This window comes from Aegilops tauschii, chromosome 3 (genome assembly GCF_002575655.3).
Source record: "Aegilops tauschii subsp. strangulata cultivar AL8/78 chromosome 3, Aet v6.0, whole genome shotgun sequence".
Lineage (NCBI taxonomy): Eukaryota > Viridiplantae > Streptophyta > Magnoliopsida > Poales > Poaceae > Aegilops > Aegilops tauschii.
In genome coordinates, this window is record NC_053037.3 from 64,661,427 (window position 1) to 64,673,301 (window position 11,875).

The 11,875-nt window shown below is 49.7% G+C and overlaps 2 protein-coding genes across 2 annotated transcripts; one reads left to right on the plus strand and one right to left on the minus strand.

Annotated features, from left to right (window-relative positions):
* The first annotated feature begins 2,025 nt into the window (after nucleotides 1-2,025).
* LOC109762095 (cysteine-rich receptor-like protein kinase 6) lies at nucleotides 2,026-7,217 on the plus strand. Its single transcript, XM_020320916.3, has 7 exons — nucleotides 2,026-2,860; nucleotides 5,205-5,342; nucleotides 5,567-5,697; nucleotides 6,030-6,240; nucleotides 6,331-6,568; nucleotides 6,651-6,801; nucleotides 6,876-7,217. The coding sequence occupies exons 1-7, from the start codon at nucleotides 2,026-2,028 to the stop codon at nucleotides 7,179-7,181; spliced, it is 2,010 nt and encodes a 669-aa protein (XP_020176505.2). The 3' UTR covers nucleotides 7,182-7,217.
* Nucleotides 7,218-10,055: 2,838 nt separating this feature from the next.
* On the minus strand, nucleotides 10,056-11,325 carry LOC109762138 (uncharacterized). Its single transcript, XM_020320961.4, has one exon. The coding sequence runs from the start codon at nucleotides 11,205-11,207 to the stop codon at nucleotides 10,503-10,505; it is 705 nt and encodes a 234-aa protein (XP_020176550.1). The 5' UTR covers nucleotides 11,208-11,325; the 3' UTR covers nucleotides 10,056-10,502.
* Between the last annotated feature and the right edge of the window lie 550 nt (nucleotides 11,326-11,875).

Consider the following 11,875-nt stretch of genomic DNA (forward strand, 5'->3'; position numbering starts at 1 on the left):
GGGAACCTTATCTTGTGGGTTCGATAACCCAGGTTCACCTCTGGGGAAATAGGTGCGGGATACCTTTCTGTTCCTTTACCGGATCACCAAAAGGAGGTATCACAGACGTTGTCGGAAATCATTCAAACATGGCATGTGTTCTTACCATGGGCATGCCCACCGGCTTGAAAACGCTGGGGATCATTTTAATAATGTTTTAAAAATAGACCATGTTCAAAGGAGGGTGTCTCGCTATGCCAAAAGGCTCCATGTGAGAGCACGTTATTTCTCGACATCCTTGAAATGACCCTAATTTTTTTATCATGGCCTTGTATGACCAATTCAAGGTACCATGCCAAGTTGTTTTTTTACAAGATTAGCATTTCTGGGAGTTTTTTCTATAAAAAGGCTGATAAATGACCGGCTGTGTTGCAACATGCATACGGTGTTGGAAGTCCTTCAAATCAGACATGGATGCCTACCATGGGCATGCCCACCAGATTGTAAAAGTTGAGGTCATTTCAAGGATGTCAAAAATGAGAGCATGTTGAAGGGTGTTCGGGTAGGCCAGAAGGCTCCGTTTAAAAGCACGATATTTTCTAACATCCATCAAATGGTCCTAAATTTTTTCCACCAACTTCTGTGACCAATTCCAGGCATGATGCCAAGTTGTTAGGATGTTTGATAAGTTTTGCGGTTTCTGGAGTTCCTCGGTGAAAAAGGCTAAATTGGCAGAAATTCAAAATCAAATTGTCGAAAATCAAAAAACTTGGCATGATGCCTTCAATTGGTCATACAAGGCAATGAAAAAAAATGGCCATTTGACGGACGTAGAAAAAAAATGCTCTCGTACGGAGCCTTCTAGCCTACCAAGACACCTCACGTCGAACATGGATTATTTTTAGACATCATTAAAATGTGAACTTTTGTAAGAAGGTGGGTAATGCCCATTGTAGGCATACATGCTAGGTTTGAACGACTTCCGACATAGTATGCATATTGCGACACGTCCATCTATTTATCAGCCTTTTATTCACCGAGAAAACTCGAGAAAATGCCAAAATTTGTCAAAAGAAACAAAAACAACTTCGCATTTTTTTGAGTTTATCTGGCCGCACAATTTTTTCACTGCCGCAGGTGGTTTCAGGAAAGGGTCAATATACTGGCCGTGTTGCGGCAGGCACAACTGGCGGCCGTCCTGACGTGGTTAGTCCAGGCCCATAATAACGGTAATGATAATTCCCGAACGTTTGGATTTAAGCATGGTAACCCGAACGTTTTAGGTGGCAAATTTAGTTTGCGTGAGATTAGGAAAACATGGCAATTTTCTGATAAAAAAACCAAAAAGGAGAAAGTTGCCATCCCTTATGAACTAAAGTTTTTGCGTGAGATTAGGAAAACATGGCAATTTTCTGATAAAAAAACCAAAAAGGAGAAAGTTGCCATCCCTTATGAACTAAAGTTACCATGTAAAAACGTTCAAGACAAACTGCTCAAAATCCGAACGTTCGGGAGTTATTGGATTCCCATAATAATCGCAGGGGTGCATCGGCCGCGCCCGGCGGCCCCGGTCCACGACCACTAGACGGCGTTCCGCGCGGCCGTCGACAACCGCGGTGGAGCTGCCGGGGGGAGTCCTTGGGGGCCTCCGTCCGCGCTGTCCGCGCCGAGCACGTGCGTGCGTCATTCCTGCTGGCGTGCGGCGAGTCCCGTCCAAGGACACGGTGTTGAACGGTCGGTCGAGCATGGTCATTGAAACCCGAGTTGCAAGTTCGCGGGCTCTATTTTGCAACTCTGTGGACATAAATGAACACGCGTTGCACGTCCATGAATCTCCGGTGCAATTGACCATCTAGCTTCTTCAGTCCCTTCCGTTCCGCCGGTGCGATCTTCCATCGGACCAGGGGCTTGGCAATATATAGCAAGTTGGCAAGTTGATGATCTGGTTATGTCGACAGTTCGCACTGCCATGTCCACCGGCGGTCAAGTCAGTCTCCCCTCCCGTCTCCTTAAAAGCGACGGAGGAGGTTGCCATTCACTCCAAAAATGGAGGAGTCTGGATCTCACCGCCACATCGTCCTCGTAACCCTGGCCCTCGTTGTCGTGCTGCTCGCGCCGTGCGCCGCCGCGTACCCGTTGCTAGCGTGCGGCTCGACGGGCGAGTTCACGGCCAACAGCACGTACCAGGCCAACCTCGGCATCCTCGCAGCCGCGCTGCCGAAGAACGCGTCCTCCTCCCCGGACCTCTTCGCGACCGGCGCAGTCGGCGCCGTCCCGGACCAGGTCTCGGCGCTCGCGCTCTGCCGCGGCGACGCCAACGCCACGGCCTGCTCCGGCTGCCTCGCCGCGGCCTTCCACGACGCGCAGAACATGTGCGCCTACGCCAAGGACGCCGCCATCTACTACGATCCATGCGTCCTCTACTACTCCAACACCCCCTTCCTCTCCTCCGTCGACAATGTCAGGTCCAGGACGCAAATGAACGGCCAGAACGTCACGTCGGACCCCGGCCGGTTCAACCGCCAGGTGGCCGCGCTCGTGGACGCCACTGCCGACTACGCGGCGTACAACTCCACACGGCGGTATGCGTCCGGTGAGGCCGACCTCGACGTCGACAGCGAGTTCCCCAGGGTCTACAGCTGGGCGCAGTGCACGCCGGACCTCACGCCTGCGCAGTGCCGCGGTTGTCTCGCCGGCATCATCAAGGGAATGCCGCGGTCCGCGGACCGCGTCGGGGCCAAGTTTCTTGGGGTCAGGTGCAGCTACAGATACGAGATATACACCATCCTCCGCGGGCCGGTGATGGTGCGGCTGGCTGCGCCAGCGCCTGAGCCCGCCGTAGGGCCAACGGTTCCGACTCCAGCAACCCTCGCCCGACGAGGTGAGCGTGAGTCCCATGGAAGGCTTGCTACTTGTTCATCCTGTTGACATTAAGCAGCGAATTATATATATATTCAATATCTAAATAGCTAGCCCTCACTAACTATTTCTCTTAACATGCAAGCATACCACGTCATGGCATAACATGCATGAGAAAAAGCGCACCCTCACTACCATATGTCTCTTAACATGCAAAAATGTCACTTCATCATGACATGCATTAAAAAGAAAAATCTCAACATGCAAACATAAATGAGAGTTTTTATTCTATTATGCCATCTATACTTAATAAACATTTTACAACTATATAGTAATCAAACATAATAACTTATATGTATTCTAGTTTTAGTTTTTTATATTATTATTTCAAACATGTATGTTTCATATAACGAATCACATTGAAATATGTTATAAAATATTTCCGTAACAATGTGTGAGGTATCTGTTGGGAATTGTAGCATAATTTTAAAATTTTCCTACGCTCATCAAGATGCATCTATGGAGTGTACTAGCAACGAGGGGAAAGGAGTGCATCTACATACCCTTGTAGATCGCGAGCGGAAGCGTTCCAATGAACGTGGATGACGGAGTCGTACTCGCCGTGATCCAAATCACCGATGACCGAGTGCCGAACGGACGGCACCTCCGCGTTCAACACACGTACGGTGCAGCGACGTCTCCTCCTTCTTTATCCAGCAAGGGGGAAGGAGAGGTTGATGGAGATCCAGCAACTCGACGGCGTGGTGGTGGATGTAGCGGGATGCCGGCAGGGCTTCGCCGAGCTTCTACGAGAGAGAGGTGTAGCAGGGGAGGAGGGAGGTGCCCAAGGCTGAGATGTTGCTGCCCTCCCTCCCCCCCCCTTTATATAGGCCCCCTGGGGGGGGGGCGGCCAAAACCCATCTAGGGTGGGGGGGCGGCGGCCAAGGGGGGTGCCTTGCCCCCCAAGGCAAGTGGGAAGCCCCCCACCCTAGGGTTTGCAACCCTAGGCGCATGGGGGAGGCCCATGGGGGGGCGCCCAGCCCACTAGGGGCTGGTTCCCTTCCCACTTCAGCCCACGGGGCCCTCCGGGATAGGTGGCCCCACCCGGTGGACCCCCGGGACCCTTCCGGTGGTCCCGGTACAATACCGGTAACCCCCGAAACTTTTCCGGTGGCCGAAACTTGACTTCCTATATATAATTCTTCACCTCCGGACCATTCCGGAACCTCTCGTGACGTCCGGGATCTCATCCGGGACTCCGAACAACTTTCTGGTTTCCGCATACACATATCTCTACAACCCTAGCGTCACCGAACCTTAAGTGTGTAGACCCTACGGGTTCGGGAGACATGCAGACATGACCGAGACGCCTCTCCGGTCAATAACCAACAGCGGGATATGGATACCCATGTTGGCTCCCACATGTTCCACGATGATCTCATCGGATGAACCACGGTGTCGAGGATTCAATCACTCCCGTATGCAATTCCCTTTGTTAATCGGTATGTTACTTGCCCGAGATTCGATCGTCGGTATACCAATACCTTGTTCAATCTCGTTACCGGCAAGTCTCTTTACTCGTACCGCAATGCATGATCCCGTGACTAACGCCTTAGTCACATTGAGCTCATTATGATGATGCATTACCGAGTGGGCCCAGAGATACCTCTCCGTCACACGGAGTGACAAATCCCAGTCTCGATCCGTGCCAACCCAACAGACACTTTCGGAGATGCCCGTAGTGCACCTTTATAGTCACCCAGTTACGTTGTGACGTTTGGCACACCCAAAGCACTCCTACGGTCCGGGAGTTGCATGATCTCATGGTCTAAGGAAAAGATACTTGACATTGGAAAAGCTCTAGCAAACGAAACTACACGATCTTTTATGCTATGCTTAGGATTGGGTCCTGTCCATCACATCATTCTCCTAATGATGTGATCCTGTTATCAATGACATCCAATGTCCATAGTCAGGAAACCATGACTATCTGTTGATCAACGAGCTAGTCAACTAAAGGCTTACTAGGGACACGTTGTGGTCTATGTATTCACACATGTATTACGATTTCCGGACATTACAATTATAGCATGAACAATAGACAATTACCATGAACAAAGAAATATAATAATAACCATTTATTATTGCCTCTAGGGCATATTTCCAACAGTATCATCTAGTATTTTCAATGGACGGTAGAAGAAACTAGCAGCACTAGATGATGTTGAATGGATTTTTGAGTCTAATATGACTCTATATGCATATATTTACAGAACAAAATTGTTTGCAGCAACTATTAGCTACCAGCGCCATCTTTCTCAGAATACATATCTTGAGCCGTTAATTACTCTGGCATCTATCTACAGGAAAATGGGGAAATAAGACGGTAGTTGTTCTAGCAATTACGCTGCCTCTAGTTGTTGCAATTCTAGCTATCACTGCTGTTTGTCTCTGTTATTCGAGGAAGGGGAGGACAAGACGAGCAAGCAGTGAGCAACCACCTTGTATGTTGTCTTACACTTCTTTTTCTTTCTAGTTTGATTGAGTCTTTTTTTCTGACATTTTTTATTGAGTCACTTAGATGTGCAATATTTAGGGCATATCTAAATGTGCTTTCGCAAAACTGTTAAGAAAATATACTTCTTATTAGAAAACATCGGTCCTGAAACATATATATGGTGCCTATATATAATGCATCTCTATGGGCTCTCTTCCTGCTTTTTTACAGATTCGGCTAATAGTGAGGACATTGTAAACATTGATTCACTTATCGCCGATCTATCAACATTACGTCGTGCGACGGATAACTTTGCCGCTGCGAATAAGCTTGGAGAAGGAGGATTCGGTGCAGTTTATAAGGTACTCCATCCGTTTCTTTTACTTTGCATATAAAATTGGGTCAAAGTCAAATTAAACAAAGTTTAATCAAATTTATATCAAAAAACAACAACATCTACAATACTAAAGCGATATGGCATAAAAGTTAATTTCATGATGCATATAATAATATTGATTTCATATTGTGAATATTGATATTTTTTTTCCTATAAAGTTAGTCAAACTTTACAAAGTTTGATTTTGACCAAATTTTATAGGCAAACTAAAAAGAAACAGATGGAGTACCAGCCCATACCAATTCATTACCATACTCTTTTGTGCTACGACAACTGATCATGGTTACACTTATGCAGGGAAACCTTCCTGATGGCCGGGAGATAGCGGTGAAGAGGCTCTCCAGAAGTTCAGCACAAGGAATAGGAGAGCTCAAGAATGAACTTATTTTGGTCGCCAAGCTTCAACATAAGAATCTTGTCAGGCTTGTTGGCGTATGCGTGCAAGAACACGAGAAACTGCTTGCCTACGAATACATGCCCAATAAAAGTGTTGACACCATTCTTTTCGGTAATAGTTCCAATCATTATTTCAGCACTAGCATATTTTGGTTGTAAAACTGAACCTCACCGATTCACGATTCTCCTGTTCAAATGCCAGATCCAGAGAGAAGCAAGGAGCTAGACTGGGGAAAGAGATTGAAGGTAATAAGTGGGATTGCTCGAGGATTACAATATCTTCATGAGGATTCGCAGCTGAGAATAATCCACAGGGACCTCAAAGCGAGCAATGTTCTGTTAGACTCCGATTACACTCCTAAGATTTCAGACTTCGGCTTGGCAAGGCTATTTGGAGTAGATCAAACAAGGGAGGTGACAAACCGAGTTGTTGGGACATAGTAAGTATGGTTCGATTGGTGTGATGATACACATACGGTGTGCCAACTATAATGGCATTATGCTCCTGTTAATTCATTGCAGTGGATACATGGCCCCAGAATATGCGGTGCGTGGCCAGCTTTCTGTAAAATCGGACGTGTTTAGCTTTGGCGTTTTGATGTTAGAAGTGGTGACAGGAAGACGAAGCAGTTGCTCCTGGAACTTCGACGAGTCTGTCAATCTCTTAAGTCTGGTAAATTCCCTACTTACCCTGGTCTTGAACTATTAACTTCAGTAAAAATACGAAGTGTTGCTAATTCGATACAGGTATGGGAACACTGGACCATGGGTACAACTGCAGAGATCATAGACTCATCTCTGAGAGGCCATGCCCCAGGAAACCAGGTAGTGAAGCTTTTTCACATCGGCCTGCTCTGTGTCCAAGATAACCCAGCAGATAGGCCTACGATGTCCACTGTAAATTTCATGCTTAGCAGTAACACTGTGTCTCTACGGTCTCCATCGAAGCCATCATTTCTCATGTGCATGAGCCCTACTTCTTCTGAGTCGACCCGTATGCCAGGTATGGCATCACCAAATGAAGCTTCAATCACGGGGCTTGAACCAAGATGAGCAAAAGGATGACAAAGGATAATTGGGTTGTTGTCTTCAAAGCCCTACAACTGGAATTTTTTGCATTTTTGTCCATTCATTGAGACAATTTATTATTTTTTGTGAAGTAAACCAGCTCAGTGCTTTAGATTATATGTTTGTAGTTTTGATAAGTTTGGAACAGAAGCTAAAGCCCTACTTGTTGAAGGAAATATGCCCTAGAGGCAATAATAAAGTTATTATTTTATTTCCTTATATCATGATAAATGTTTATTATTCATGCTAGAATTGTATTAACCAGGAACTTGATACATGTGTGAATACATAGACAAAACAAAGTGTCCCTAGTATGCCTCTACTAGATTAGCTCGTTAATCAAAGATGGTTAAGTTTCCTGACCATAGACATGTGTTGTTATTTGATGAACGGGATCACATCATTAGAGAATGATATGATGGACAAGACCCATCCATTAGCTTAGCATAATGATTGTTTAGTTTTATTGCTATTGCTTTCATCATGACTTATACATGTTCCTCCGACTATGAGATTATGCAACTCTCGAATACCGGATGAACACCTTGTGTGCTATCAAACGTCACATCGTAACTGGGTGATTATAAAGATGCTCTATAGATGTCTCCGAAGGTGTTTGTTGGGTTGGCATAGATCGAGATTAGGATTTGCCACTCTGTGTATAGGAGAGGTATCTCTGGGCCCTCTCGGTAATGCACATCACTATAAGCCTTGCAAGCAATGTGACTAATGAGTTAGTCACGGGATACGGGATGATGCATTACAGAACGAGTAAAGAGACTTGCCGGTAACGAGATTGAACTAGGTATGATGATACCGATGATCGAATATCGGGCAAGTAACATACCGATGACAAAGGGAACGACGTATATTGTTATGCGGTTTGACCGATAAAGATCTTCGTAGAATATGTAGGAACCAATATGAGCATCCAGGTTCCGCTATGGTTATTGACCGGAGATGTGTCTCAGTCATGTCTACATAGTTCTCGAACCCGTAGGGTCCGCACGCTTAACGTTCGATGACGATTTGTATTATGAGTTATGTGATTTGATGACCGAAGTTTGTTCGGAGTCCCGGATGAGATCACGGACATGACGAGGAGTCTTAAAATGGTCGAGAGGTAAAGATTGATATATAGGACGATGGTATTTGGACACCGGAAGTGTTCCGAGTGATACCGGGTCACCGGAAAGGGTTCCGGGCAACCCCCGGCAAAGATATGGGCTTAATGGGCCAAGTAAGGGAACACACCAGCCCCCTATAGGGCCAGCCACAATTCTAGCATGAAGTAGGACTCCTACTTCCTTCCCCTCCCCCCTCCTTCCTTTCTCCCTTGTCCAAATATGGTAAGGAGGGGCCGAATTGGACTAGGGGCCCAAGTAGGATTGGGCGTGCCCTAGGCTGCCTGCCTCCCTCCCCCTCCTTTATATACGTGGGGAGGGCACCCCTAGAACTCCATCAATTGTTCCTAGCCGTGTGCGGCGCCCCCCTTCACATTTAACACCTCGGTCATATCGTCGTAGTGCTTATGCGAAGCCCTGCGCCGGTAACATCATCATCACCGGCGCCACGCCGTCGTGCTGACGAAACTCTCCCTCGTCCTCAAATGGATCAAGAGCTCGAGGGACGTCATCGTGCTGAACGTGTGCTGAACACGGAGGTGCCGTACGTTCGGTACTTGGATCGGTTGGATCGCGAAGACGTTCGACTACATCAACCGCATTACTAAACGCTTCCGCTTTCGGTCTACGAGGGTACGTGGACACACTCTCCCCGCTCGTTGCTTCTCCTAGATAAATGTTGCGTGATCGTAGGAATTTTTTTGAAATACTACGTTACCCAATACTTGTATAGCAGTTATGCATTGGAAATAGCCAAATACCTCGGCAATTAATGGAGAACTGGGTTTGGAGACCGGCCTCCAGGTAGCCCTTCAGTTTCTTTTCTTGAAAAAATTGTTTCTGGTACCCAAACTATTTTGTAAAAAGTATACATATACATATATTGTAACATCCCAGATTTAGAGGTCGCGCACGAACGCGCGCATCTCCACGACGGTAGCGAGCGCGACGACGGTGGTCACAAAGAGCGCGCTGACCAGCGCACCGTTGCCGAGCAAGAGGAGCGTGACGCCGGCAACGGCGTGGGGCAGGCGCAGCGCGGCGAAGAGCTCCTCGAGCGACAAACAACCAAAGCAAGCCAGGGGAACAAACAACCAATGAAAGCATGCATAACTTTACGACGGCCGACGTCAACAAGGGCATTCGTCAACCTCACGACGGCCTACGCGGCGCGCGAGCTACGCCCTGCACGGACGTGGCTGGAACCGGTCGCTCGGCAGCTGCAAGATCATCAACATCGGCGCCGCGTACATACAGGTAACGAACGTGCACGCACGCACAAGCCTCCTCCGTGTCGTCGATGCATGCATGCATTCATGCGGTTTGTTCTCTGGCACCATGAGCCGTTGGTCTTTGCAGGGCAGGCAGAGGCTGGTGACGCACTTCAGCCGCTCCACCTTCGCGTGCCACACCGATGAGTACCTCCCAGCCGTCTTCTCGCCGCCAAGCGACGGCGCCACCGTCCCGCCCCCGGCTGAGCCTAGGCACTTCGGCCGACGTGTCCCTCCGCGCGTCCCCGCCGTCGAGCAGCTGGCATGGGTGCGTCTAGGCGAGGCTAGGAACCAAATGTGCACCTTGAGAACAAGTTGCAGGATCAAATAATTCACTTTTGCAAGTTTGAGGACCAAACCATCACATGAAGAACAAGTTTAAGGACCTGCGGTGCTATTACCTCAAATCGCATCAACAAAGAAATAGGGACAATAATGAAGTGCTATAATTAAGGACATTCAACTAGTGAGATCACAAAAAAACAAGATTTGCATTTTCAACATCAATAAGCTACCATCGTTGATCGTTCCATCAGTTTCAGTTCTACGCTTGGCACCATCAGCAGACTGCATGCAGTCGCGGATAAGTACAAAACACACGGATTAACATGAGTTTCTTCACCACCATCCTCAGATTGACTCTCATAACCACACCATTTTCTCCTGAACGAACCTAACTAACAAAATACTTATCGCTAGCTCTGACTGATTGATCAAGACCGCTTCGAAAGCTCTCAAAAAGATAACCATGGAGGATGGATGGATGGATGCAGTAGTAACACTAACAAACTACCGTCAACTGAGCATGCACCTAATTAGAGGAAAGAAAATGCTAGATCGATTAGAGCTTGGCCGTCGTCATCCATGATCTTGGCGATGCCCGCGCTGGCCGGTGGGGAGCTTGATGGGGACTAGATGGACAGGTCCGGCCACCCCATGCCCCAGAAGCCGTCCGGCAGCGCCTGCGACACCCCCGGCGCCTGCTGCGGCAGAGCAGGGACGTGAGCGTGGGCCATCGCCATCCCCGCGCCGGCGCCGCCAAACATGAAACTGGTGGCGAAGTTGGGCAGCAGCGGCGCGGGCGGCGCGAGCAGGGAGCTGAAGCTGCCGCCGAGGTCGAGCAGGCGGCGGTCGGGGTCCACCGCCGAAAGGGACGGCGGCAGGAAGGTCAGCTCGTACTGCTGCGGCTGCGGCTGCGGCTGCGGCGGCGGCGGGAGCAGCGGCAGCGGGAGCGGCGCGGGCGCGGAGACCGAGAGCGGGACGACCGGCGCGGCCTGGGAGGAGGCGGCGGCGTGGTGGGAGTGGGAGTGGGAGGGGCGCTTGCGGCGGACGGCGGCGGGGCTGCCGTTGGGCTTGCGCGTGCCGCCGCCGACGGGCACGTTGCGGAGCGCGCCCCCGCGCGTCCAGTAGCGGCGGCAGCCCTTGCAGAAGTGGCGCGGCTGCGAGAGGTTGTAGTTGTTGTAGTAGCAGAACTTGGTGTCTGTGGACTCGCAGCGCGGGCAGGGGCACTGCGCCAGCCTCTCCGGCTCCCCGGCCCTCCTCACCCCGCCGGACGCCGGCGCCCTGACGACCACCTCCTCCCCCTCCAGCTGGTCCATGGCAGTGATGCGAACCATCGCTCCAAGAAACCTACACAACCTAAGCACTCCTGGATGATGGTAAGCTTGCAAGAAGAAGGCGAGGGACGGTGAGCCAATATGTAGCGGGGGGAGCAGGAAGAAGACAATGGAAGTGGTGGGGTGGGGGTGCAGGACGACAGTGGGAGTACGACGGGAAGCAGCAGCGGCTCTGGTGGGGTGGGGTGGGGTGGGGTGGCAGGGGAGGGGCAGTTTGAACAGGAGTGGGGGTCTGAGACTTCTATTCTGGGGAAACGGACAAGGGCGCAGCAGCGGTGAGCGAAAGGCTGTGGTTTGTCCCGGACGGGCGATCCGTTGCTCGCCCTGCCGTGCCGACCGGCGGTGCTCAGCATCTCAGAGAGAGACTCCAGTCAAAGACGAGAGGTGGCATCCTGCATGCGGCTGGGCATCTTGCTGCAGCCCTGACCTATCTATCTGACCCTCCCTGCACCCTTTGATTCCCTCTCCTGTTCATCTCTCTCTCTCTCTATCCTCTGCGTGGTTTGCTCTGGGGACCGGGCATTGCCAAGCAGCTCGCACGTCGGAGCATGCAGGACAAAGTAACGTTGGGCATTCATGTAGATTGCAATAATGTGAATAGCGCAAACACGAAACATCTGGTTACTCTTTTTGTGCAGTTGTTATTTTTAACCCCCATTCCGTTTAGT

What these genes read in the sequence shown, in the direction of transcription:
- LOC109762138 (XM_020320961.4), bottom strand. Translation starts at nt 11,207, where the DNA reads ATGGTTCGCATCACTGCCATGGACCAGCTGGAGGGGGAGGAGGTGGTC.
- LOC109762095 (XM_020320916.3), top strand. Translation starts at nt 2,026, where the DNA reads ATGGAGGAGTCTGGATCTCACCGCCACATCGTCCTCGTAACCCTGGCC. An exon ending in AGCAACCCTCGCCCGACGAG is followed by an intron (nt 2,861 to 5,204) that starts GTGAGCGTGAGT and finishes ATCTATCTACAG; the next exon opens with GAAAATGGGGAAATAAGACG. An exon ending in TGTTGACACCATTCTTTTCG is followed by an intron (nt 6,241 to 6,330) that starts GTAATAGTTCCA and finishes TTCAAATGCCAG; the next exon opens with ATCCAGAGAGAAGCAAGGAG.